The sequence below is a fragment of the Pelodiscus sinensis genome, chromosome 10, assembly GCF_052426305.1.
Source record: "Pelodiscus sinensis isolate ZL-2025 chromosome 10, ASM5242630v1, whole genome shotgun sequence".
NCBI classification, from domain to species: Eukaryota; Metazoa; Chordata; order Testudines; family Trionychidae; genus Pelodiscus; species Pelodiscus sinensis.
In genome coordinates, this window is record NC_143061.1 from 5,116,436 (window position 1) to 5,141,300 (window position 24,865).

At 61.1% G+C, this 24,865-nt stretch overlaps 3 protein-coding genes across 7 annotated transcripts in view; 1 reads left to right on the forward strand and 2 right to left on the reverse strand.

Moving 5' to 3' along the window:
- The window catches only part of MUC20 (mucin 20, cell surface associated), a 29,360-nt gene extending 23,819 nt beyond the window's left edge, over positions 1 to 5,541 (reverse strand). The window contains exon 1 of the mRNA XM_075938193.2: positions 286 to 5,541. Within this exon, the coding sequence (XP_075794308.2) occupies positions 286 to 370 (85 nt within the window). The 5' untranslated portion in view covers positions 371 to 5,541. The remainder of the gene's footprint in view (positions 1 to 285) is intronic.
- Positions 5,542 to 6,623: 1,082 nt separating this feature from the next.
- On the forward strand, positions 6,624 to 17,380 carry LOC102446163 (deoxyribodipyrimidine photo-lyase-like). 2 transcript variants are annotated; one of them, XM_075938200.2, is made up of 10 exons: positions 6,624 to 6,746; positions 8,226 to 8,707; positions 9,245 to 9,390; positions 11,301 to 11,483; positions 12,375 to 12,533; positions 13,572 to 13,770; positions 13,985 to 14,137; positions 14,842 to 14,963; positions 15,449 to 15,608; positions 15,824 to 17,380. In XM_075938200.2, the coding sequence occupies exons 2-10, from the start codon at positions 8,347 to 8,349 to the stop codon at positions 15,976 to 15,978; spliced, it is 1,638 nt and encodes a 545-aa protein (XP_075794315.2). In that variant the 5' UTR covers positions 6,624 to 6,746; positions 8,226 to 8,346; the 3' UTR covers positions 15,979 to 17,380. The 2 variants fall into 2 exon arrangements, with proteins under 2 accessions (XP_075794315.2, XP_075794316.2); XM_075938201.2 differs by lacking the exon at positions 6,624 to 6,746 and adding an exon at positions 7,099 to 7,206.
- A 2,199-nt stretch (positions 17,381 to 19,579) lies between these two features.
- Positions 19,580 to 24,865, reverse strand: part of RUBCN (rubicon autophagy regulator) — a 63,085-nt gene continuing 57,799 nt past the window's right edge. For all 4 annotated transcript variants that reach the window (XM_075938197.2, XM_075938196.2, XM_075938199.2 and 1 more), the window contains 2 exons: positions 22,686 to 22,779; positions 19,580 to 21,802 (listed from right to left, as the gene is read on the reverse strand). In XM_075938197.2, coding sequence (XP_075794312.2) covers positions 21,642 to 21,802; positions 22,686 to 22,779 — 255 coding nt within the window. In that variant the 3' untranslated portion in view covers positions 19,580 to 21,641. The remainder of the gene's footprint in view (positions 21,803 to 22,685; positions 22,780 to 24,865) is intronic.

The following is a 24,865-nucleotide window of genomic DNA, read 5'->3' on the forward strand; positions in this document are numbered from 1 at the left end:
CACGTTGCCTCATTCCCCTTGTGCGGAAGAACCACCACCAATTTCTGAACAAACACACAAACCAAAAGGCAGCTCCTGCCTCTGGAGCATTTCATCCTAGACCAGGGAAGAAAACCACCCCTGGGGATGCACCTGCTGGCATCAGACAGATACCCAGGAGCTGGGGCAGCGGGCGCAGAGTTAGGAACCCGCTGAATACAAGGGAGTCAATATCGGAGCCCCCTCCGCCCGCCCCCTGCTGAGATCAAACAGGGGAACAGACATGAGGCCCCGCTTGGCCCTTACCTGCGGAGTTCGCACGGAGGATCCACCCCAACTGCAACACAAAGCCCAGGACCAAAAGCAGCTCCCACGAACCTTGCCGGCCCATCTCCGCACCTGGGCGAAGAACTGGCGTCTGATCTGCCCTGCCGGTCACCCAGGAAACTCCCTGCTGGGAGCCCTCGCCCCTGCTTCCTTGAGCAGCCTGGTTTCCTGGTTCGCTTCACCGGGCGGGGGTGGAGTGTTCTGCTGGATGCTTGTCTGGCCTCCCAGCGAGTGGCTTCTTCCTGCAGCTGGTCACACCCTGCCCAGATGCAAATGCAGCAGGGGAGAGGTTGCTGGGACTAGGGGGGCAGGGCTGGGGGCTGCCATGCTCTGAATGGACACACAGCAGCAATGGGGTTCGTGGGTCTGGGGGACTAACCAAAGGCCAGGTTTAAAGCTGTCCCTGCTCCGAGGGTAGCACAGACTCCCCCGCTTAGGGCCATCCTGGTGCGACCCCCCCCCCCCCGGCGCGCTGGATGACGAGCGGGATGAATGACAGCCCCTCTCTGTGCAGCACTAATGTGCTAAGGGCTGCATTTCTGGACCCAGCCGTGCCCACCATGGCTAGTTACAAGTGGCTGCAGAACCCTGGGGATTTCACCTGAATTCTGCCACCAAGGCCAGGGCTCCGTAGACCCTGTTGCTGCTCTAATAACGTTAATTAAGGTGCTGATGCTCCGTAAACCCAAGTGTTGATGCCTCCATCCCAGCCTCCAGCAGTGTTCCCTGTAAGCTGAGCACCTGGGCGGCCGCCCAGGGGAGATTCAGATGCCGCCCAGCAGATTAGCAGAGCGCCCACAGCTGCATGTGTTTCTAGTGGTGGTGCACATCTGCACTTCCCTTGGCGCGCATAACAAAATTTATTCTGCATGCAAGCAGGGTCTGAATTAAAGCTTCCATTACAACCAGCTGGAATGGGAAAGGAACCCTGGGTGTGGTTATGTAAATACACTTCACTCAGATTGCTCAGGCCTGCTAGGTGTTCAATTGTTGGAAGGTGCTTTGCCCATTGTAACCAATTTGGCTGTTGTGGGAGGGTCACAAACTCTGTTAAAACTATCAGCAGGAATTGTAGGATATGACCACCAATGCTTGATGTGATTGTGGGAATGCGCAGTGCAGAAAGTCAGACTGTGTTTAATTCAGTTAAAAGAAGAGACCCTGTCGGTGTAAATACACTTGGGCGGACAGAGGCTGGTCTTTCAGAGACCTATAGATTGAGCTGGGGAGGGAGGCGAGCCAGCAAGCTGTATGCCCTCCAGGCGCAAGCTGTAAGACTGGCTCAACTTCTTTCTCCCCACTGCTTCAATGAGAAAGTTAAAGCCCCCATCAGGAGTCCCTTTTGGATGTAAACACACTCCAGCGGGTGCTGGACTCTGGTATGGCTGGACTGTGCTTTGGGCCAAATCCACCAGCAGCAGAGCGGTGACGGAGAGGCATTGGGGGTGGCGGCAGCGAGGGGCGACCGATGGCTGCACCTCTGAACTCCGTGACTGAGTGGGGGGGGGCAGAGAAGGGTTGGGCATGTGAATGGGACACTGACATTGCTGGACTTGAGAGCCTGAGAGGACAAGGACACTGCCCAACCCACTCGAGCTGGGACGTTTACTCGTGGGTTTGTTTGAGCTGTGTCTGCGGTGGCTTCCAAAACGAACGCCCCGTTACTTCTCTCCCCTTTTATGAAAAGTGTCTCTTCTACACTCAGACTCTGCGCTGGTGCGTGGGGAAACATTGCCTCCCAGAGGCACCCAAAGTTACTGGGTGGGGCGGGAGCCAGTTCTGTATGGGATGGATGGAGAGGAACCCCTAAATATTGAACCCAGCCCTGGCAGAAGGGTTACATGCACACAGCTGGAATAAATTCGAGGGAACATTGGCCTCAAGTCACTGTGCCAATAGTGCTTACTGCGCTGCGTATGCTACAGCAGCTCAAGCACTTTTCAGTCCAAGTTGTGCGTCTGCACTGGAAAGGTTTGCTGCTTCTTTTCGGGTGTAGACAAGATGGGTGACCTCCAGCCTCAGTTTCCCCAGCTGTAAAATGCTTTGCGCTCATCAGCAGAGCTCGTTGAAAAGATCAGACCTTGTCTGTGCCGGAAAATCAGGTTTTTGGGTCAACAAAAACTTGTGGGGAAGATTAAACGCGTCAGCGGTTTTCAGCTAGAAATTATTCAGTGTTCAGAGGTTCGGCGGAGCAGTTTCGGTTTGGGGCACTTTTTGGTTATTTTCCATGCGCCGTTGCCAAATAATCCTGTAACTTTTTTGTTTTCAAGTATTGTTGAACAAAAAACAAGTAAAACTTTCAAAGGGAAAAGAGAACACACCGTGTTTTCCGATCAGCCCTTGTCCATGGATACAAGGAGCAACATTCACACAAAATATTAGGCAACATCTATCCACACACTCAAATTCTGTTAACATGGCCTTGAGTGCAGGCGCCAAACCCTGAGGAACTCGGCCCTGAGTGTGGGTGCTGAGCCCCGGGGACCCCTAAGCTCTTTGGACCCGTTCCCTGGGTACTTGGGATGATCCAGGAGCGTAGGAGCCACTGGGCGCTAACCAGTGAGTCCCATGTGCCGTGTCCCAGATGCCATGTCCCCAGTGCTCACCTGCAGAAAGCCCCATGACGGCGAGAGCCGCTCATTGCAGGGTTCCTCATTCCCAGGGGCGGGGCCATCTCCCTGCACTGCTGTTGGCACTGCTTTGCAGCTTCTCCCCCCAGGCAATCTGCTGCCAAGCTCTACACCAGCTGGGATTTCCCCCTCTGCTTCCTCCTTCTCCTGTCACACGCAACGCGAGGCCCTGAGCTCTCAGCCCACCCAGGTCACTGGTGAGGTCGGACGGAGTCAGAGCGTCTGAATCGCAGCGACGCTGGGGCTGGGACGCTGCTCTGCGCTTTGCACCTGACCCGTCGCTTCTGAACAGCCCGGAGAGCCAATCTCTGGTCATTCTGGGATGCTTGGAACCCGCTGCGATGCAGATGGGGAAACTGAGGCACAGTGCGGCAAAGTGACTTGCCCGAGATCGTGCAGTGAGTCAGCGACTGAGCCAGGACTAGAACCCAGGAGTCCTGACTCCCACTCCCGTTCTAGCCCATAGAAAACAACCTTCCCTGCTGACAGACACCCGAGGCCTTTCGGGTTCCCTGACAAAGGGCTGTGTTTGTGCGTATCCAAGGCAGAGGCATTATGGACTCAAGCCCTAAGCATTCCTGCTGGTGCGGGTCATCTCCTTCTTAGCACTTCCCAAGCAGCATCCAGCCTCTCTCCACAGCACGCCAGTGCCCGTCTCTCCAACGTCCAGCTAGGGAAACTGAGGCAAAGGGGAGTGGAGGGCACTTTGCGGGCTACTTTTCTAAGGTGTCCCTCTTGAGACGCCTTGGGTGCGACTGCCAGAGGCGCTGAGCACCCGCAGTTCCCAATGGGAATTCAGGGACACTTGGGTGGGGGCACTGCAGAACCAAGATGTCCTGAGGTGCCCACCAAAAACCAGAGGCTCTCCAAGTCAGGGGCTAGCCAAGACCCAATCATCCGGGGGATTTGCTCGGGACCATGCAGCAAATCAGACCCAGGGCTCCTGATGCCGCGCCTGCCGCCACATTATTCTCAGCTGCGAGGGAAAGGAAATTCGTACGGACCTGACACGTCCGCGGGATGAGGGCGCGAGCTACAGGCGCACGCCACGGCTAGGCGAGCTGGGGCCAGAGAAATGGGAACGGACCAGGGTGAGGAGCTGCAGTTCCCCTGTCTGCCCTCGGAGTGTCTCCCTCACTCTGCCTTCCTCTCTACCAGCTTCCTCTGGGAGCAGTCGCCTGATTTCTCAGACTGGCTGGTGATTTGGGCTGCATTTCTGTGTGGGTGGCTAGCCAAAGGTGGCTGATTTTCTGAACCAGCGCCCATCCAGATGCCAGGAGTCCAAGGCGAACAAAGCCGAGAGATCCCGTGTTTCCTCTCTGCCCTCGCAGGATTCCTGGTAACCAACTTGAGTCCTAGTCAAACAATGCAGAAATACAGCTCTCAGCATTCCTGCTAATAAGTATTGATGGACCTAACCTCCACAAATTTATCTAGTTCTTTTTTGAACCCTGTTAAAGTCCTGGTCTTCACAACATCCTATGGCAAGGAGTTCCACAGGTTGAATGTGTGCTGTGTGAAGAAAAACTTCCTTCTGTTTGTTTTAAACCTGCCACCTATTAATTTCATTGGGTGACCTCTAGTTCTTATGTTATGGGAACAAGTAAATAACTTTTCCTTATTCACTTTCTCTGTACCTGTCATGATTTTACAGACCTCTCTTATATCTGCGTTAGTTTTACTAAGCACGCTTGCGTACCTCGACTCTGTGGAGTGTACCAGCTGAATTGTAGCAGCGTTTTGATTGGATGCAGAGGGAGCGGAGTGCACAACTCTCACAATGTTGTGTGCAATCAGCACGCACTTTACTTCACTTGTCCCGGCCTTCAGTGCGTGTCACTGTAGTAACACCCATAGTTAAAACACCACACAGATGGAAACCCGTGTAATCTGGCAATCCTGTACATGGGCAACAGCAAACAAAACTCCCGGGCCGCACATCGAACCCCACTGGGCCACATACGTCCCGCAGGCCTCACGTTGCCCACGCCCTGGCCTAAAGGAGACCCTGCTGGGATAAAGCAAAGTTAGCAAGAGTCAGCCCTGTTCCAAAGCAGATGCCTGTTTGCGGCTCCCTGTCCTACACTTGGCTGGCAAGGCCAGGACTGGCACTGCAAAACCAGGCGTTCCTAGGCACAACCATGTCAGCACATGCCAGAAGGGAGGCACCAGAGCAGCCCGCTACAAGGTTATGGTGTAAACATGCTCCCTGAAGGTAACAGGGACACACTGGCCCCTCCTAAAGAGCCGGGCAGGACAGCAGGGCAGGGGGCGAGGGCGTTCGGGTCGGCCGGACGTGCAAGGTGAAAGGGGTCAGCGAGCAGGTCGGAGGAGCGAGCTGTAAGCTGTTTGCAGCAGCGTATAAAAGGGGCTCGCGGGGGGTGTCTTTGTCCTGCTGATGGGGGGAGCGGAGAGTCCCACTGCCCCGGCAAACACGCATTCAGGGCACTAATACGGGGCTGGGGCAGCCCACCTGGCCGAGCGCCGTCGCCCTGAGCGGAGCCTGGGGGTTCCTGGGGCAGTTGGATCAGAGCCTGCCGTGGGGCTAGGTGGCCGGAGCCGGTGGGGCCTGCAGGGCGATCGCGCCCTCGGCGAACGCAGTCACCGCGGCGTAAACCAACCTGTGGTGCGGGGTCCCTCCAGAGGGGCTGTCTCACTGCCTGGCACCCCCTGGGGCTGGGCACGGCACAGCAGCATTATCCTGGCCAGCGCCTCCGGCCAACGTCACTCCGCTCTATGCAGGGGGGGCCTATTCCTGCCACTCGGCCTCTGGCCAGGTCATGGGCAGTCCCATACCTGCACTCAAAGCACCCGACCTCGTCCCCTGCCCCGGCTCCCCCGGCTCCCCGCCCCAGCTTGGCCCTCCTGCTCTGGGGCACAGAGCTGGCTCCATCCTCCTCCCCTTGTGCCAGGGTGTTCCCACACCATCAACCCAGGCCTCCCTCTCCTCTGGGGGCCAGGCCTGGGACCTGCTCCCCCTGGCCAGCCTCCGCCCTGCTTTTCTTCCCAGCTCGAATCTCTTCCCCCTGTATGTCCGCCCCGGGGGGCCGTTCCTCCGAGGGACTCCCCTCCGGCCGCTCTGAGCGCCGGGCAGGACCCCCGGGCCCGGCTGCAAACGGCACTGGGGACAAGCCACGAGGAAGTGCAACCGCCCCCCCCCCCCGGCTCCCCAGCAAGGGGAGAGCCCAGGGCGGCGGCTGGGGCCTAGTCCCGCCGCGGAGGCCCCGGAGCACGGCCGGGCCGGGAGACCCGCGTTCGGCGCTGGCACCGGAGGGGGCCAAATCCGGATCGGGCCCCGCGGTCACGTGCGCGCGTCATGTAACAAAAAGTTACACAAGCTCGTGTTGCAGCGTTCCACGCGGCCCGGTGCCCCACAGAGCCCCCCCACCCCCTGCCTGGGGGCCCCGCCCCATAGATCTCCCCCCTGCCTGGGGGCCCCGCCCCATAGATCTCCCCCCTGCCTGGGGGCCCCGCCCCACAGCTCGCCCCCCGCTTGCGGGCTCAGACCCACAGATCCCCCCTGCCTGGGGGCCTCGCCCTACAGCTTGCCCCCGAGGGCTCAGTCCCACAAAGCGCCCCGCCCCACAGATCCTCCCTGCCTGGGGGTCCCTCCCGGGGGCCCCGCCCCTTAGATCTCCCTCCGCCTGGAGGCCCCGCCCCACGGGGGGCTCCGCCCCGGAGATCGTCCCCGTCCACACCCGCGGCTGTGGGGCCGCCTCCCAGGCTCCGCCCCGCGTTGTGTAAACGGGCGCGGAGCAGCCGCTGCAGCCGGCCGGGAAGCGGGTCTCCGGGCCCGGGGGCGCCGCACAGGTGAGGGGGCGGCGGGCGGGATCCGCTCTCGGGCAGGCTGCGGGGCCAGGCGGGCTAGGGGGGGCTCCCAGTGCCCCGCAGCGGGTCCCTGCTCGTGTCCGGGCTGACGCAGGGGAACCCCCGGGGCCGGGACTGACCCCAAAGCAGCCCCGGCAGGACCAGCCAAGGGGGCGATTCCGGCCCGGGCTGTCCATCTCGCTGCCCCCGCCTGAGCATCCGGACAGTCAGGCTCCACGGGCATCCAGCAGCACCGAGACCTGAGTGTGAATGGAAAGCAGATTTAATCCGGATTACTGCCCTGGGGGGCCGTTGTTTCGGAGGAAGCGGGGCCAAAGCGGGGCCACAGCAGGAAGGGGGCAGGAAATCAGACCCTGTGTAGACAAGCCCGGAAAAGCTGAACAGCCTCCCGCCTGCCAGTGCCGGCCTGGGGCGCAGCTTGGGCACAGCCTGGATCCTAGGGGTGAGTTTCCCTGCAGGGGATGGAGCTCCTGGCCCATGTGCCCACCTCCCCCCAGAGCACTGCCCCCCCCCCCCCCCCCCGAAAGGAGTAGAGTTTGGAGACTTCAAGAAAAATCACATGGGCTCCTGCACAGGGTGAAGGTAGGGCTGGGGCTGGCAAGCCCCGCCCCCTTCTGTCCAAGCCCCGCCCCCAGCACCATGGGGCGGTGGAGTGGCATGTGGCCCCAGCCACGGAGGGCAGGCGCTCAGGGTAGCAACACGCTGTCCCCCAGCAGGCACCCCGGGGGCGGAGCCAGGAAGGCAACACCTTCCCCGGCCTAGCGTACCTGGCGCCCATGAGATAGCAGCACGGCAGGAGTTCGCCGCCGCAGCTGCCATGTCCTGGCCTGCAGCCTCTGCCCCCCCAGGGGCCTTCTGCTTGGCTGGCACCGGCGCACGGCCCAGCCCGTGTGGGACTCTTGCACTGATTACAGCAGAGAGGGGCGGGGCTGTCCCCACCCACGCAAGGTTTAGCTAAGCAGCAGGGTTATTTTTTAATCACCCAGCCCATTTGGGAGGGTGTCTGTGCAGGGAGGGGCCAGAACAGGCCGGCAGGAGGGGCAGGGGGCCCCTTTCAGATGAAATGCAAGGCCGGGAGTTGGCTTCGTGTTGGCACTAAAGAGATGACTGCGTCTTTCGCCCAGGCCAGGGGTTACCCTGAGGGCAGGTGCACGTGCCGCTGTGGGTCATTACAACCTGGCCAGCCCCGCTGCCGGCAGAGGGGTACTTTTCTACACTTGCTGCCTGACTGCGTGGGTGTGTGAAACAGCGGCTGTGTTCCACCCCAGAGGTGGAAGAGTGATTCTTGCTGGGCCCGGGGGGACAGTGCTTTGGGATGGGAGTCCGAAAGGGGCTGTAAGGTACGGTGTGAGATTCCAGCTGGGGGCACAGACCGCCTGTTGGCAACTGGGAATAGCAGCAGAAGGCTTCAGGGAAACATACCAGAGAGGTTGAGGAAGGGGTGTGTGTCTCTGTTCACAGATCGCTTCACGCCAGCAGGCTGCTGTTGGGAAGGCTGGCCGGAGCTGTGGTCTCTGCAGCTGGCCGGCGTGGCTGCAGGAGGGTGTCGGAGCAAGGCCCGCCTGCCCGGACGGCTGCCAGCATGCCTCCGAAGAGCAGGAGGGGGCAGGCCCGGGGTGGGAAGAGCCCGGCCGATCCTGGTGACGGCGGGGATGCCGCGGCGCCCCGTGGCCGACTGACAGGCAAACGAAAGGGCCCGGTGGAGCCCAGCGGGGCGGCGGCAGTGGCTGTGGAGAAGAAGAGGAAGGAAGGGGAGGTGACGGAGGCAGGAGGAGCTGGGTGCCTGGGGGAGGCCGTGAGGCAGGCGCGGCTGCGGGCTGCCCCCTCGGTGCAGGAGTTCAAGTACAACAAGAAGCGGGTGCGCCTGGTCTCGCAGGGCCCCGACCTCAAGGAGGACGCCCAGGGCATCGTCTACTGGATGTCTCGAGACCAGAGGGTGCAAGGTACGACCCCTCCTGGGTGGTCCAGTCAAAGGGCTTTGGCCCTAGAGCGGCAGCACCTTCCAGTTGAGACCTGGATGGACCCGCTGACCCCCAGCCCTGTGCTGATGCTGGGCTCCGTGTCCAGTGTCCTGGCCAAGCAGGATTCCTTTTGGGAAGCCCCCTCGGGAACGCACGTGGCTGGAGCGTGTGATTCGGGCCTGGCCGGCACTGCCGCCTCCTCTTTCCCCAGGCACTGGCTCGCCGTGGGTCTTATTTCTTTGCAATTGGGGGCGTTATCTCCCCCGCTCCGTAGCTCAGCCGCCCCCAGGCCGTGAGCTAGGGGCGGCCTTGAGGAAGGAGTTTGCATCCATGCTAATGGGCGTTTCACACACATGGGGAAACTGAGGCATGAGGCCACGCATTTCAGTGCCCGAGACCGCGCAGCCAGATGGTCATGGAGCCAAGGTCTCCTGGTTCCGGGCCTGAGCCGTGGGCCGGGTTGCTCTGCAGCAGCGTGTCCATCCAACGCAATCACATGTTCGCTCTCTCTCTCTCCAGATAACTGGGCTTTCCTGTATGCCCAGCGCCTGGCCCTGAAGCAGAAGCTCCCGCTGCACGTCTGCTTCTGCCTGGTGCCCCGTTTCCTGGACGCCACCATCCGTCACTTCGGCTTCATGCTGAAAGGCCTGCAGGAGGTGGCCGAGGTAGCGGCGGCTCTGGAAATGCCGGGGGGCGGGGGAGGAAGGGGAGCGCTGGCCTAAGACAGCGATGGGGCAGGCTGGGGGTCTCTGCAGCGTCTCAGCGTGAGCGAAGGGCCCGATCCTGCCAAGAGCCCATGGCGGGACTTTGCCAACCCTGTCGTCCTTTAGCAGCCGCAGTAGGGGCGTTACCTTGGAATCGTTTCCCTTCTCCCGGCGCTGTGGGGTGACGCTCCGGAGGAAGGCATCCGCCGCCACTTAGCCTGCCGTGACAGCCAGATGTTCAGCAGCTGTTCCCTTGGAATGCAGTGCAGACTGGGGGGTAGAACGGCGAGTAAGGCCACGTGCAAGAAGACTGGGGTAGCCGCATTGGCTGGGGCAGCTCTCCACCCCAGGAACACGGTCACTTTCAGAGGAGCTGCGACTGCTTCCTGACGCCCAGCTGCATCTGTGAATGTCCCATGGGCCAGGCTGCTGTCCCCTGCCCGTTTCCAAACCCTTGGGGGAGGGTGTTTGAAGAGAGGAGGGGGGAATCGCGCCTAAAGCCAACCTGAGCGGTTGACCATAGACTGTTTAAAACCAGCCATTGGTGTGTTTGAGAGTTGCAGCGTTTCATGTTTCAGGGTTGTTTATAGAAGTATCTTAGAGGTTCCCGTTCATAATTAACGAGAGGGATCACGCAAGGAAATTGGGAATTGAGCTCATACGCCAGGCAGGGGGAGGGGAGGGTTGGAAGTCAGAACAGTTCTCTTCCTCCCACAGCTATTTCGATCCACGGGAGATATTTAAGAGCAGGTTGGATAGACATCTATTAGGGATGGTCTAGGGGAACCTCAGGCTTGGGAGGGCTCCTGGATCCAGCCCCTCAGGCCCTGTGCTCCAGCTCCCCTGCCACCCCCCACGGGGTTAGAGCACACAAAATCTGCTAGCCTAGGACCCCTCTGGGGCTACATCTAGACTGGCCCCTATTCCGAAATAGCCATGCTAATTTCAGACTTTGGAATAGGGAAATCTGCGGGGGATTTAAATATCCCCCGCGGGATTTAAATAAACATGTCCGCTGCTTTTTTTCCTACCTACTTTCAGGTAGGAATAAGAGATCCTCCGGAAAAGGGCTTTATTCCGGAGGATCGCGCCAGTCTAGACGCTTTTTTCCGGCTTTTCCCCAAGCCAGAAAAAAAGCGGCGGACATGTTTATTTAAATCCCGCAGGGGATATTTAAATCCCCCGCAGATTTCCCTATTCCAAAGTCTGAAATTAGCATGGCTATTTCGGAATAGGAGCCAGTCTAGACATAGCCTGGCAGTGAAAGGTTTTGTTGGATTTTTTTTGCCTCTTACTTGTGTGCGGCCCCAAGTGACTTCTGTGGGTCACCGGTCTCTGACCCAGAAAAGGTTCCCCACCCCTAATCGAGACAGTGCTGGGTCCTGCCGGGAGGGCAGGGGACGGGTCTCGAACTCACGAGGTCCCTTCCAGCTCTAGTGTTCCGGGAGGCTATGTTCTCTTGTACCTTGAGTCTCTTCAGAACAGAAAGGTTGTGTCTTGTTTCCTTCCACAGCAACCTCGTTTTGTTGGGGGTTTTCTTTTTCTTCGACTCATTTGATTAAAAAAAAGGCAGGGGTTAGGAGAGCAGAGGGAAGTGGCGGAGGAGGGAGGGGAAACTGAGTCTGAGCCTACATTTGTCTGGAAAGCAAAGTCACGTCAATTGCAGGGCTCCACCCTGCAGCCTCTCTGGGATTGCTGTAGCATGTTCCTGCAGGCAGCGTGTGGCAGAGCCACCCAAGGGTGCTGCCAGCAAACGACAGGAGGTGCCCAGCTCTCGGTTGGAGCCTGTTGGGGGTTGCTGGGCAGCTCGGCCTGGAGGGGCAGTCCCAGCACCCTCCACCCCATTCTCAGAAGCTTTCCCTTCGTTCCAGGAGTGCAAGGAGCTGGCCATCCCCTTCCACCTGCTCGTCGGCTTCGCCAAGGACGTGCTGCCTCCCTTCGTGACCGGCCGTGGCCTCGGCGGGGTGGTGACAGACTTCTCCCCCCTCCGGGTCCCCGCACAGTGGGTGGAAGACGTCCGAGAGAGGCTCCCGGGAGATGTGCCGTTTGTGCAGGTGGGGCCCTGGGCTGCGGGAGGGGCGCTCGGGCTGTAGGCTGTCTCCTCACTCGCACGTGGTCGCACGACGGTGGTGAGAATAGTGCCGCTCACAGCTGGCTCCCGGCCCTTGTCATCAGCTCAGCGGCTGAATGAAAATGTGGGGAGCATCTCACCGCAGGTGGCCCCAAGCTCAGGGGTCACCCCCAATAGAACAGCCTTACAGAAGGGGGGTGTGAACCCAAGCAGGGCTCAGCCATGGGGCAGGGGCTCCCGCTCTCTCCGTGGGAAGGTTTGTGGGTCTGCAAGTGTGTATTGGACAGAGTCAGAAGGCTGGGTCAGAGACTGAGCGGGTGGGAGGAGGGTAAAGGATGAAATTGTGCTAGGGGGACACATGGCCACTGCACGGAGCTGGGCAGCCGGGGCAGGAAGGAGGGACTCCTTACACGTACTGACCCCCCTTGGAGCCAGTGCCCCATTTGTATTCCCCACTAGAATTGCTCAGGACTGGGAGTGACCCTGGGCCAAGAGACAAACACACGAGACCCGTGGGGAGGTGACCAGCTCTGCCGAGTTCAGCAACTGGAAATTATTTTAAGATTTAAAAAAAAAAAAATCACCTGCCAAGCTGTTGTGCGGCTTAAACGCGACTTCCCCAACCACAGTGTGTGGAGAGCTGGCTGGATCCCAGTGGGCATCTGCTGCTCCTCAGCGGGCCTGGCTCTGGTCCGGTCCGTTCCAGCCCCTGGCTACAGGGTGAGGTTGGGTTTGCATGGAGGGGAAGGAGCTGGGATTAAAACCGAAGCCCTGGGAAGGTCTGTGTGGCCCTCGGACTCAGTCCAAGGTTGTGGGTTGTGTTTCTCCTTCCCTGCACTGCCCGGCGAGTCCCTGCTCACTGGCTGCGTTCCAGGTCGACGCGCACAACATTGTCCCATGCTGGGTGGCCTCCGACAAGCAGGAGTACGGAGCCAGGACAATTCGGCGCAAGATCCATGACCGGCTCTCGGAGTTCCTCACGGAATTCCCTCCCGTCATCAAGCACCCGTACCCGCCCACGGCCCCAGCAGAGGTAACGGCCGAGTCCTTTAGCCGCCCGCCCCAGGACAGCTCCCGGCAGAGCATCCCAAACACTAAGGCTACGTCTAGACTGGCATGATTTTCCGCAAATGCTTTTAAAAGAGCATCTAGATTGGCACGGACGCTTTTTCGCAAAAGCACTATTTGTGGAAAAGCGTCCGTGCCAATCCAGACGTGCTTTTTTGCACAAAACAAGTCTGAGCTGTCTACACTGGCCCTTTTGCACAAAAGCTTTGTGCAAAAGGACTTTTGCCCAAACGGGAGCAGCATCGTATTTCCGCAAGCAGCACTGATTTCTTACATGAGATCGTCAGTGTTCGTGCGGAAATTCAAGCAGCCACTGTAGACAGCCGGCAAGTTTTTCCGCAAAAGCAGCTGCTTTTGTGGAAAAACTTGCCAGTCTAGACACAGCCTAAGTGTCAGACCCTACTGGAGGGTGGGCATTTCAGGTTTACAATGGGCAGGGCTGGCCTTGCCCTGAGGCGAACTGAGGCAGCTGCCTCAGGTGCTAGACTAGGGGTGGGGGGGCGCTACTCAGACCCAGAGTGGAGAATATTGTGTCTGCCGCTGGTGCATATGTATTCTCTCTGCTCTAGATGCACAGAGATGGCAGAGCAGTACCGTGAGAGGAGTAGAACAGGAGGAAGGCAGAATTGAGACCTTTCAACGTTTTGGCTGAAGAGGGGGGACGTGGGGGTGTCATCATTTGAGCTCCCCACCTCAGGTGCCAAAATGTTGTGGGCTGGCCCTGACGATGCCGGAGAAAGGCACCAGTGGGGTTAAGTGACATGGCTAGGGTCACGCAAAGGCAGTGGCAGAGCTGAGACCAGCTCACAAGCCCTGGTTTCCAGTGCCCTGCTGCTGCAGGTGCTAAAAGAACCTGAGCTTCTGACCCAAAAGCAGATGTGGTGCCAGCGAGCTGTGCCCGGGGTGTATTTAGTAGCAGGGGGGAGGATCCAGCTGGCCCAAAGCAGAACCGGCCCTGGCCGCCGTAGCAGCCTGGGCAGGAACATCCGCGCTTTGTGTGCAGCCTATAGACTGGAGCGCCTGCCGCGCCGGCCTGCAGGTGGACCACACGGTGAAGGAGGTGACTTGGGCAACGCCAGGCACAGCCGCGGGGCTGGCCATGCTGGAGTCCTTCATCGGCGAGCGGCTGAAATTCTTCGGCACCGACCGGAACAACCCGAACAGGGCAGCCCTCAGCAACCTCTCGCCGTGGTTCCACTTTGGTGAGTGGCCCCCGGCTGGGCAACGGGTTTGATGGAACTAGGGAATTACCCCGATGAGGTAGAATATGGGGCAGGAGCAAGGGGAGCACTGCCCCCGAAGGGGGGGGACCGGGGAGCTAACAGGCCCGGGCCCACGTTGCCACGGGAACATGAGCGTCCAGGGCCCAACGCCCTCTCCACTTCCCCATCTCCTCTCTCGCCCCGGCCCGCCCAGGCCAGGTCTCCGTCCAGCGGGCCATCCTGGAGGTGCGGAAACACCGCGGCCAGTGCAAGGAGTCGGTGGAGGGCTTCGTGGAGGAGGCCGTGGTGCGGCGGGAGCTGGCCGACAACTTCTGCTACTACAACAAGAACTATGACAAGGTGGAGGGTGAGGCGGCCCGGCCTGCGCCCTGGGGGAGCGACAGCGAGCTGGGCCCGCTCACCGTGCGCGAGAGCACGTGGCTGCGTGGCACTGAGCCACGGGGGAGGGGAGAGCTCGTCCCGCGGCTGGGGACAGGACTGGAGCCTGCAGCCCAGCGGCTCCGTCACCGCGCCTCAGAGCCCCTCTCTCGGGGAGCGTAGGCGCCAACTTGCTCCTGAGATGGGGGTACTCGACCTCCTGCCCCACCCCCACCCTGCCCCCGAGCCTCTCCCCCTCTTTCCACCCCAGCCCCCACCCCCACCCTTCCCCCGAGCCTCTCCCCCTCTTTCCACCCTGTCCCTTCCCCAAAGCCCCATCAAAGAGTGTTGGCGGGGTGGAGAGCTCCACCTCTGCCCACCCTGTCCCCTTCCACCCATTTTCCCCAGCCCCGCCCAGCTTCCTCCTCTGCGCATCCTGCGTCCCCGCTCCTCCCCCTGCCCGAGCGCCCTGAAACAGCTGCTCGTGGTGGGTGGGAGATGCTGGGAGGGAGGGGGAGGGGTTGGTCAGCAGGCCCCGGTGGGTGCTGAGCGCCTGCTAGTTTTTCCCCAGGAGTGCTCCATTCCCAGAGCACCCACAGAGGCAGCGCCTCTGTCACGGAGCCCAGCACGCCCCCCCCCCCCCCCCCCCCCCCCCCCGCCATGCTCTCCAGCCCCGGCTGCCGCGTTTTGCAGGTGCACACGAATGGGCCAAAACCACCCTGAAGCTGCACGCCCCAGACAAGAGGTCTCATCTCTACGAGCTGCAGCAGCTGGAGGAGGGGAAGACGCATGACCCCCTGTGGAACGCTGCCCAGGTACCCGCCCCCCCCCGCACGAGTACTGAGCATCCTGGGCGGGGGGGGGGGGGGCGTTGCCAGCGCTGGCCACAGAGCACAGGCCATGCAGGGCCACGGTGCTGCCGGAAGCCCTGGCACTAGGCGTTGGTGGGCGTCCTGGGAGAGGGCACTGGGGGAAAGGCTGACAGGCTGAGGAAGAGCCTGGCTCAAGCCCCCTGCAATGGCTCAGCAAGAGCTGGAACCAGCCTCCTGCCAGCCGGTGCCCTGGGAACGCTGCTGAGAGCAGATGCGCCCTGGCCCGGCCGGAGCTGCAGACAGGAGCTGGGTTCTCCCCATGGAAGCAGCCAGAAAGCACCTTGTCCCGTGGGAAACCCAGGCCAGGTCCAGGCAGGCCCCATCCAAGTGGCTCTGGCTTTTCCTCTCCTCCCCCCGAGCTGCCTGGGCTCCTTGGGGGAGGCTGTGGTTCTCCAGGGTGCCCACGCTGGGCTCTCCCCCGGCTGCAGCTGCAGATGGTGCACGAGGGGAAGATGCACGGCTTCCTGCGCATGTACTGGGCCAAGAAAATCCTGGAGTGGACCCGCTCCCCCGAGGAGGCCCTGAAGTTCGCCATCTACCTCAACGATCGCTACGAGCTGGACGGCAGGGACCCCAGCGGCTACGTGGGTGAGTGACGAGCCCCGGGCAGCGAGGAGTCCTCCAGAGCTCGGCAGGGGGAGCCGGTCTGCGCGGCCGCGAGGGGGCGGCAGGGGTCCCCTTACGCTGTTCCAAGGGCCCCCTGTGGCCCCAGGGAGCCTGTCCAGCTTCCTCCCTCGGGGGCCTGGAGCAGGCTGCAGGGGGGTCTGGGCATGGTACCTGACTGGGGGCTCTATGCCTGGCAGGCTGCATGTGGTCCATCTGCGGGCTCCACGACCAGGGCTGGGCCGAGCGGGCCGTGTTCGGGAAGATCCGCTACATGAACTACGCGGGCTGCAAGCGGAAATTCGACGTGGGCGAGTTCGAGCGCAGATACCACCCCCGCAAACTGGGCCAGTAGCCGGGGGGCTCCTGCTGGGCTGGAGAACATTTGCCATTGCAACACCCATCGCGGCCCCGCCAAGGGGCTGCTCAGCCGCTTGCCTACAGGATTTCTCCAAGCCAGCGGTTCAGGGCAGTGCCGGAAGCCACGGCAAGTCCACGGCTTCCACTGGCTGCCCAAACGTGGCTCTGGTGCAGCCCCAGCTGTGCCACCTCCCCCTATGAGGCAGGGACAGCCCAGCAGGGAAGGCAGCTGTAGAACTACTTGGCTACCTGCAGGTTCGCCTACTGCTCCTGCTGCTCAGGGAGGAGAGACCCCAGGCCTGCCCCAGCCCAGCGCTTGCGTGCGGCAGCTAGATAGGCCTATCTCCAGGCCACGCTGGAAAACAGCAGCATTTGGCGCATGGTGCTTGTGTGTCCAGAACTGGCGGCTGGGGGGCAGAGGAGGGGAAATCTTAGAGCAGCAAACCCGCTACTGCTGGCTGGATCTCAGCTTTCTTACAGAGCAGGGAGTGCCGGGGGCTACACACGGCCCTCAACTTCCCAGCCCGCCCCATGCAGAGACGGACACACGTCGCCCCTGCCCCCCCCCGGGCGGGAAGTGAACAGGCTTTGAGTGACAGACCCCGCTGCAAATCACTGGGCCTGTCTTGCCCCTTACCACCCCCCCCCCCCACCGTGGCCGTGTCTCTCGTGGAGCAGCCGGCAGCCCTGCTGTGGTCCCAGTGCAAGACGAGCCAGGGCTGCACAGCCCTGCTCCGAACACTTGGCAAGCAGCAGCTCCACTCAGAGCAACAGGCACCAGCCTGGATCTGCTCGGACGCTCCGGGGAGGGGGCCCCTTGGGTGCCAGTCGCTACCCCGGCAGTTAGTGCTGGAGGAGCCGCGAAGCACAGAGACAGGGTCAGACCAGCCCGTTGGCAGGCACAGAAGTGCCTGGCTGGAGTGTCACAAAACTCTGCGGCCAGCCTGTGTTCGGACCACGAGCCTTTACGGCCGCAGGGCTTGCCACCGTCCTCTGCAGAACTAGCGTGGGCCCCGGGGGAGCCAGCAGCGCCCCCTAGTGCTGTGGGTGAAAGGGAAAACCGGGAGCATACCTCTGCCACCTAAGCTGACCTGCCCAGTGGCGGGCTAGGGCGTTAATCCAGCTGGGACAGCCAACGCTCCTTTAGCACAGCTCTTCCCCCAGCCCCATCAGAACCGGGTCGATTTACACCACTCACCCCCGGCTTCCTAGCATCAAGCTGGCCTTGATTTCTCCACTGGGCTGCACTGTGTTTTTACATGCAAATAGCACACACAGCGTGGGCACGGCCCTGGCACGTTCCTGGCTCCTCTGAGCAAGATCTTTGTCCTTCCTGCTTTCAGCCAGCTTTAATAAAGTCCAGCACAGGAGAGCTCAAGCACGACCAGCCACTGCCATGCTTTGTATTAAACGTAGTTTATTAAGGACGGTATTTTCACTGGCATGCTGTACAAATGTACAGCCGAGAGGAATCCAGTCACAGCGTGACCGACCCATCTCTGTATTTACAAAGCGCTTGTACACGCGTACGATTGACATTCGGAGTAGTACATTCTACAGTAGCTTGGCTAACGGGTCAGTAACAGCTTCATTAGTGTTGCACATTACTTAGCATTCAAACCTTCCGCTGTCTCATTCCCGGGCGGGGGTTCCCTCCCGGCCAGAACAGTCCCATCACGAAGGGGTCAATACCCCACAAATCCATTCGCCGGCTCTCCAAGTCTCAGCCGCGCTGCTCAGAGCTGCCTCCAGGCTTAGCCACCGTGGAAACGTTCCCACCAGGTTAAAGTGCTTCAACACAACAGCGTAAAGTTCTGTGTGGCCGGCTCAGAGCTGGCCCAGGCGGGAACCGGCCCTGCAGACCCCCAGGGGGGTTTCCAGGCTCGGCAGGACAGTAGTGCAAGGTCAAAAAGGAAGGCGTGAGGGGGCTGTGGGACACAGTGCAGCGGACGGGATTGGCTTTCAGCAGCCGCAGGGGGAGCCAAGTTCAGAGCCAGCCGGAGGTGGTTGGCCATCAGTGGAGCAATTAGGCAGGAAGCCAGGGAGTGGCACAGGGTCTGGGGTTTTGACAGAGCACAGCCTGGCTGGGACGGACTGTCAGTGCTCTGGATAAGGAGCGTGCAACGGGTCAGCTCTGGGTGGGCTGCTGGTGCCTTGAGCGTGGACCCCACCAGCCTTCTCTGCCACAGAAACGGAGCCTGATGCTCACAGCTCCCCGTGTCACAGGGAATTCTGCCCCTGCGGGAGCTCCTGCTCTCAGGGGTCTCTCACACCACCTGCCGAACCCAGCCCAGCCCTGCCCAACCGCATACCTTGCTGCCTGCTCCCGGGGTACCACTCATTGGGTGACTACGGCGCCCTCGGACCTGGGCAGTGGGTGGAAGCCAAGCCCCAACCCTGCTCCTCCCCTTCTGCCTTAGGCTCCGCCCCTGAAACCAAGCCCCTCCCCATCCTTCTGGCCACATGGGCTCTGTCTACGCTCTCTGAGCTTCATTTGCATATTTCTGGCACAAGAAGCCGCGAGTGTAGACATAGCCATGCAGGGCCAGGGCTGCCATGCTGGGGTCCCAGCCTGGCCCTCCCTGGCAGCCAGGGTTGCCACGGCCCCACCCTTTGGTGGTGGAGTGCGTGGGCCGTTGTGGGAAGGCCGTGCCTTCCTTTGCCTACATTACCGGCCGCCCTTGCTCCCTGGCTGCCAGCTACATTCAACCTACGTCCATCCCCAGCCTCCATGCCTGCTCCCAGCGCTCTGCCCCAGAGACAGCCGTGGGCCCACCACGCTGCCACTGAGCCACCCTAGCTCTTGTGCCCCTCGCCCACGGCCGCAGGGAAGGGGGAAGCCAGCTTGCCCCCACAACTGCTAGGAGTGTGGGGAGAGGCGGCTTCCCCAAGCCAGCACCCAAACAGAGCCAGCCTCCCCGTCCTCAGAACATCCCCGCTGGTCTCCTCTCCTGCCTATTTCACTCCAGCCCCCACCGCTCCCCCCCCAGGGAATCACCAAGTGGGCCAGGTGCCCGGGGGATTAGAACCTAGCACCGCCCTGCGCCCAGCCTGACGGCCAGCCGCCAATCAGGAAAGGGGCTGATGGCCAGCCGCCAATCAGGAAAGGGGCTGATGGCCAGCCGCCAATCACCACCCTCGCTTCCAGGCAAGACACGACCCCCCCGACACACACCCCTCTCACACGTACAGAAGTCAGATCTTCAGCCGCAGGCTGCCCTGGAGCCCTGCCCACGCGCTGAGCAACGCGCCCGTAACCCGGAGCCAAGCCCCAACGTGTGAGGGCCCCGCCCCCGCAGCCCCCACTGCACAGCGCACCAGAATGGGGAGCCGCGACAGGAGGCGGCCCCTGCAGGCTGCCTGTCTGCGCCGAGTGTCCCAGTGACACTGTGCACCACCGCAAATCACACCAGCTACCGGCAGGCTGCCCCACCGTGCCACGCCACCGGACTCTGCCCGGGCTTGGCTGAGCGTGAGGCCACCCAATGCCAGCTGGAGCTAGCATGACGAGCGCCATCGGTCCAGGCGGGACACCAGCCTGGCAGAAAACGTCTCCCGCACAGATGGCACCGGGCACGAAGGGCCAGATTTTGAAGGGGGGGGGGGACGCCACGTGCCCACTGAAATCAAGGTGGGCTCGGGGCCTACACAGCTTTACGATCTGGCCCTAAGGGAGCAGCTCGCACGAGCGCAGCGAAGCAGCAAACCGGGAGCCCTGGCGTCTACGAGCGCAGCTCTGAGCTCGAGCCAGCTGACATGGTCCCACAGGTGGGAGAGGAACGAGCCTGGGGCTCCTGCTCTCCTGGAGGGCTCAGGGTGGCAAACCTACAGCTTGCTACCCGGCTGGGCACTGCTCTCAGATACCCCGTGGCGGGGAGGAGGCTCCGGGCCAGGCCCACGGTTCTGCCGGGAGGAACGCCAGGCAGCGGGTCCTAGGGGGCCACCTGCTGTGCAGGATCCCCCGCCGCGCACACGAGGTGCTTGAGGCAGCGACGGAGGCGTGTGGAGACGTTCTAGAGGGGCTCATCTCTCGCCCACATGGCGCGCCGCCGCACGAGGCCAGCACCGCCCGGCGCACGGGGGGGCATCTCCTTCACCCAGCGAGCGGCCTTTCCCCTAGACACGCTCATGGCACCCGGTGCAGGGAGACGAGCCGGGCAGGCCTCAGTTAAAAGCCGAGGGAGCTGCCGGCGGGAGGGGACTGTGACAGCAGAGAAGGGGGCCACGCAGCATCAGAGACGCTCCCCCCAAACCGCCAGGCCCTACGCACCCAGCCAGACCAGGCTGACGGAAGGTGCCTCACACCGAGGGCGCAGCACGGACGGGGGAAAAGGCCCCGCTGGCCCTGAGCCAGGCTTCGGCCTGCTCCAAGACCAGGCTGGGCGTGAGGTGAGGCAGGTGGCGTCCCTGCTGGGCCTAGCTATGGGCTCTGGAGCTGGGAGGCCTGCGCTGCTGCCAGGTCTCCAGCGGTCCTGCTGCTTCTAGCTACGTCGCCTGCCTTCCGGCGCCACAAGATTCAGTGCCCCAGGGCAGCACTGCAGAGGCAGCACCTACTCTGCCAGGCGCTGGGGGAGGGGGCTCCTTACTGGGCCTGGCGCAGGCGCCCCCGGGGTGTGATCCTTGCTCTTGGATCGGAGATGAGCTGCTGAGCCCCCGCCCTGGCAGAGAGAGGGGCTAATGCCACTCCCCATCCTGCGGAACAGGGGCCCTCGGCAACGCCGCTCCTACAACCGCAGAGGATCCGGCTTCAGACCTGCTGCTTCCTCCGGCTCAGCGAAGGCGTTTCCTCTCCCCGCGCTGGGCCTGCAGCTTCCTCCTCGGCTGCGGCCTCCCCGGCCCAGAAATCGGCTGCCCTTGTCAGGGCCGGAGCGTCTCAGGTCAGCGCTGTGGGAAACGTGCCAGCCCCTCTGTGACAAGTCCAGCCCTTCGCTCGGCGGGGGGAGCTCCCTCGGCACCCGGCCCAGCAGAACAGCATCACCGGGCGATGGGCCACTCCCGACGGAGAAGGGCCCCAAGCCTGTCTGAGCTAAAGCCGTGCCGGGCTGGGCCCGAGGGGAAAATCAAATCAACTCCTTTGCCACGTCCAGTCAGGCTGCAGCCCGGCGCGACTGTCAGCACGAGCCAGGCCTCCCACAGGGCAACGCACTTCGTTCGGAGAAAGGGGCTGAGAGAGAGAGCTCGTCAGCAGCAAAGGATTGTGGGTTGGCAAAAACCCCTTCTCTTTCGTCCCAGCCTAGGCGGCCGCAGGACTCCACTCACTCCTCCCTGGACAGCAGCTTTCGCCTCCTGACTGGGGGCAGTTTCCCGGGTCCTGGCTAGCAGACGTCCGCCGGCGGAGCACCGAGCCATCCACACGCTCTGGGGCACGGGCAGGATTCACCAGCATCCCCGCTACGAAGAACTAGTGAGACGGCGAGAACTAGCAGCCAGGGTCCCCTGCCCCTGGCACCGTCACGTAGGGAGAAAAGAAGCCGGGTCCCTCGAAGCAAACCTGATCGATACCTGCGGCGCCGGAGGGCCAGCGGCTCCGGGACCTCCCATGACTCAGCCGTCCCACGGGCTGTTCTCTTGTGAGTCCGTTTGGGTCTTAGTTTGGTCTCTGGGGAGGAAGGCCACACGCACACACACATCCACGGGTCTCTTCCTCCGCCGCCCCGCTCATGTTGCTGCCGCCGCCTCCTGCGGCGCCTCGTCCTCGTAGTCGGAGAGGTAGGACTCCATGCTCTGCCGGGCGAGCAGCTCTCTCCTGGCCTGCAGGCGCTCGCACCTGGGGCAGCAGCCCGATTTGAAGCAGCACTTGTGATAGCAGGCCTTGCACTCTGAGGGAGGGAGAGAGAAAGCAGCACCGTGAGCATGGCGGAGACTTCGCCACGGCCCAGGTACCCCCTTTCTGACCCAGCCCAACCGGGGGGGGGACCCCGTCACGGACCGGGAAGGAGGGGAGGGCACCAACAGCTCGGCTGATCACATCTCCGGGGTGACAATTCCGACTGGGTGGCTCTGCCGTGGCTCTTAAAGAGGAAGCTTTTTGGAGGAGGAAGGGCGTCCCCATGGGGTTGGAAGCCAAGGCCTTTGGGGCCCTTCGCTGAGTTTCGGACGGTCGGTCCCTTTCCTGGGGCGTCTCATCCCTTTCCCAAAGGCTTCCCGCCCTGCCAAGGAAAAGGTGGCCCCGACCGAAGGCCATCACAGAAAACCCGCGTGGCAAGAGAGTCTCTTTTTGAAGAGAACGCCGTGGTTGTGAAGCCGAGGGCGGCTGGCCGGCCGGCTCAGGAGAGCGGGGCCTGGATCCGGGGCTGTCACGCGATCGGCACAGTCTGGCTGTGACCAAAAGCCATTCTCGCCTACGCAGCTCGGGGGCGTCAAGAGACCGACTGGATCGTGTCAAGCCTGCCCCACGTGGCCAAAACGTGGTGGTTCCCACACACCCGGAGGGGCCCCTCAAAGGCAGCGAAGTCAGAGGGGTTGCGCAGGGTCCACATACATGTCCCGCATCGGATCTGGTTTTGTGTTGGAGGGCAGGCTGCAGCCAGGGCACCTCCACTTAGCCTGCTGCCCGTCTGTGCAAGAGTAAACGGGGCGGCGAGCCCACAGCGCCAGCCCCTTCCTCCTGCACCAAATTCGCTTCAGAGGAGACAGGGGCCAGGCCCAGCTCTCTCCCAGGGCCGGTGACGGCTCCCGGCACCTCGGACGCCAGCGTCTCACCTTCACACGTCCTGCACTTGTTCAGTTCGAAGGGGAAGATGACGTCGTCCTCCTTTTGACAGAACTCGCAGATGAAGCCTTTGGCCTGGCACAGCTGTAACGACAGAAGGGAGAGGAGTGAAGGAGAAACGCCCTGGGGGGTGACGCCGATGCGCCTGATTTCCCTGGTGAAGGCTGACGCCCTGTGCTCGGTGGCAGCATGGCCCAGGAGCGCCGTGGAAATCAGCACTGCCTTCCCCACCAGCTTCTTGTGTCTCTGATCAGCTCCCCCTGCACATGAGGCTTGGTGGGACACGTCCCACGAGATTCCAACCTTCCCACGGGGCTGGAGCCATTGTCTGTTTTAGACACCACAGGCCAGAAGCGGTCCAGCACAGGCAGCCTGTCTGCTGGGTGGAGGTGTACAGGATCCAGGCGTTACGTCTGACTGACTACACACGTATCAGCAAATGCTTCAGGGCAACACCCACGCCTTGCTGGGTACGTGGGCGGTGCCAGAGCACAATCTGTGCCACCACAATACAACGTAAGTAACCGCGGTTGTACCAACACACCCCCACAGCAGTGTCGTCTGCACAGGCGGCCGCACACACACAACGCTGCTCAACCTGTGACAGTCCAGGTGTTTTGTCCCCTCTGGACTTCCCAGTAAGCCTTGGGAGTTCCATGAGAAGGCCCCTCTGTCAGCAGGCAGCTTTTTGGTGCCAACGGCAGCCCCTCGAGTCTTTTCCCCCAAATACAGGCCCCCGGCTGTGACTGGCATCGCTGCCCCTGCACAGCTGGAACTCACGGAGACTCCTTTGGGACGGTTTGGAAGCGGAGTTACCAATCACAGCAGGTTTTCACACAGACAATCAAGGCCAGATCTACCCTACAAAACCCACTTGGACCAGTTACAATCCAGTTGTCAAGGACCGTTTAAACGCGGTGTTGAAGCAAAAACACGCTCCTCTCTGGTTAGGCGGCTAACAACTGATTGCTTTATTGATCAGTAAAGCAAAGTGAGCCAAACGTGGTCCGAGCAAAGTCGGGCCCAGTAAAGCTGCTTAATACAATCAATCCTAGTATCTTTATACCCTTAACCAAACAGTCTGACGTCAGGGCATCCAATTACAGAAATAATCAATTAAACTAGGAAAAACAAAGCCTTATCAACAAGATGGTGGACAGGTACGAGGGAGTGCATCTCCTGTCCCAACCAGCCCAATTAACACATTCCAATAGCACATCTGTCTTGGCCTGGCGCATGGGGTGATAGAAAGTTCACTCTGGCCTACGTGCAAAGACAAAAAGCTGAAATGGTTTCTGTTATACAAGATGGCTTCTAGCTAAACCTAAAATAGCTTCTACAGCGGTCTCAACTCAGGTGGACATGGGACCCAAATTGGCTAGAGTCCTGGAGCAGTCTTGGCTGCCGCATGGCTTAGGGACATGGTTAGGTCCCGTCTACACTAAACAGCACAACTGGATTCTAACCACCTCCACAGTGTTGTAGCCAGCTCCCCATTGGGGTGGTTTTTCAGCGTAGCTCAGCCTTGAGGGAGGCAGCGAAGCCAAATGTTACATCTCTAGCCCTGCTGGACTCCAAACCTCACCTCCTCCCTCTCTGACTGGGTTTAATTTAGTCTCTTAAAATCTGATTTACTAGCAAAAAGAACAGTTAAATTAAGCAGAAATGCCGCACCCCCCTCTACTGGATCAGCAAAAATAGAGTGAGTCAAAACCCGAAAAGGTTAGAGGGGAAAACCACAATTCAGGGGACACGCTCCTGCCCCCCAAATGCCTCTTCCCCTGCAGGCCGGAGCAACCCTTCCGACTTCCGTTTGTTCTACGGAGTCACAGCTGCCGGGATTTCCTCGCACAGACATGCTGTCTGAATCCAGGGTTGCTGCATCTCCACGCGTAGCTAGAGGGACTGTTTGTGAGATTGCCCATTTCTAGCTCATTTGCGATGGAATGGGGGGGGGGATGCCCAACTGTTTGGGGCGCCCGGGGCATTTGGGGGCACAGTTCTGCACACAGGATTCGCATCCAGGCCAGTATCCCAATAACGCTCGCATCGAATGCTGCAAAGGAATGGGCAGGAATCTTTGCAGCAGGTAGCTATCCAGGCAAGTTGAGTAGCCAGGGCCCTGGTGCCAGTGACTGTGGATCTCTTAACCACTCCTCACAGGGTGCTG

Bases quoted from the DNA above. Each gene is read 5' to 3' on its own strand.
- LOC102446163 (XM_075938200.2), top strand. From the start codon at position 8,347: ATGCCTCCGAAGAGCAGGAGGGGGCAGGCCCGGGGTGGGAAGAGCCCG. The intron at 11,484-12,374 runs GTGGGGCCCTGG...GCTGCGTTCCAG, and splicing joins GAGATGTGCCGTTTGTGCAG to GTCGACGCGCACAACATTGT. The intron at 15,609-15,823 runs GTGAGTGACGAG...TATGCCTGGCAG, and splicing joins GGACCCCAGCGGCTACGTGG to GCTGCATGTGGTCCATCTGC.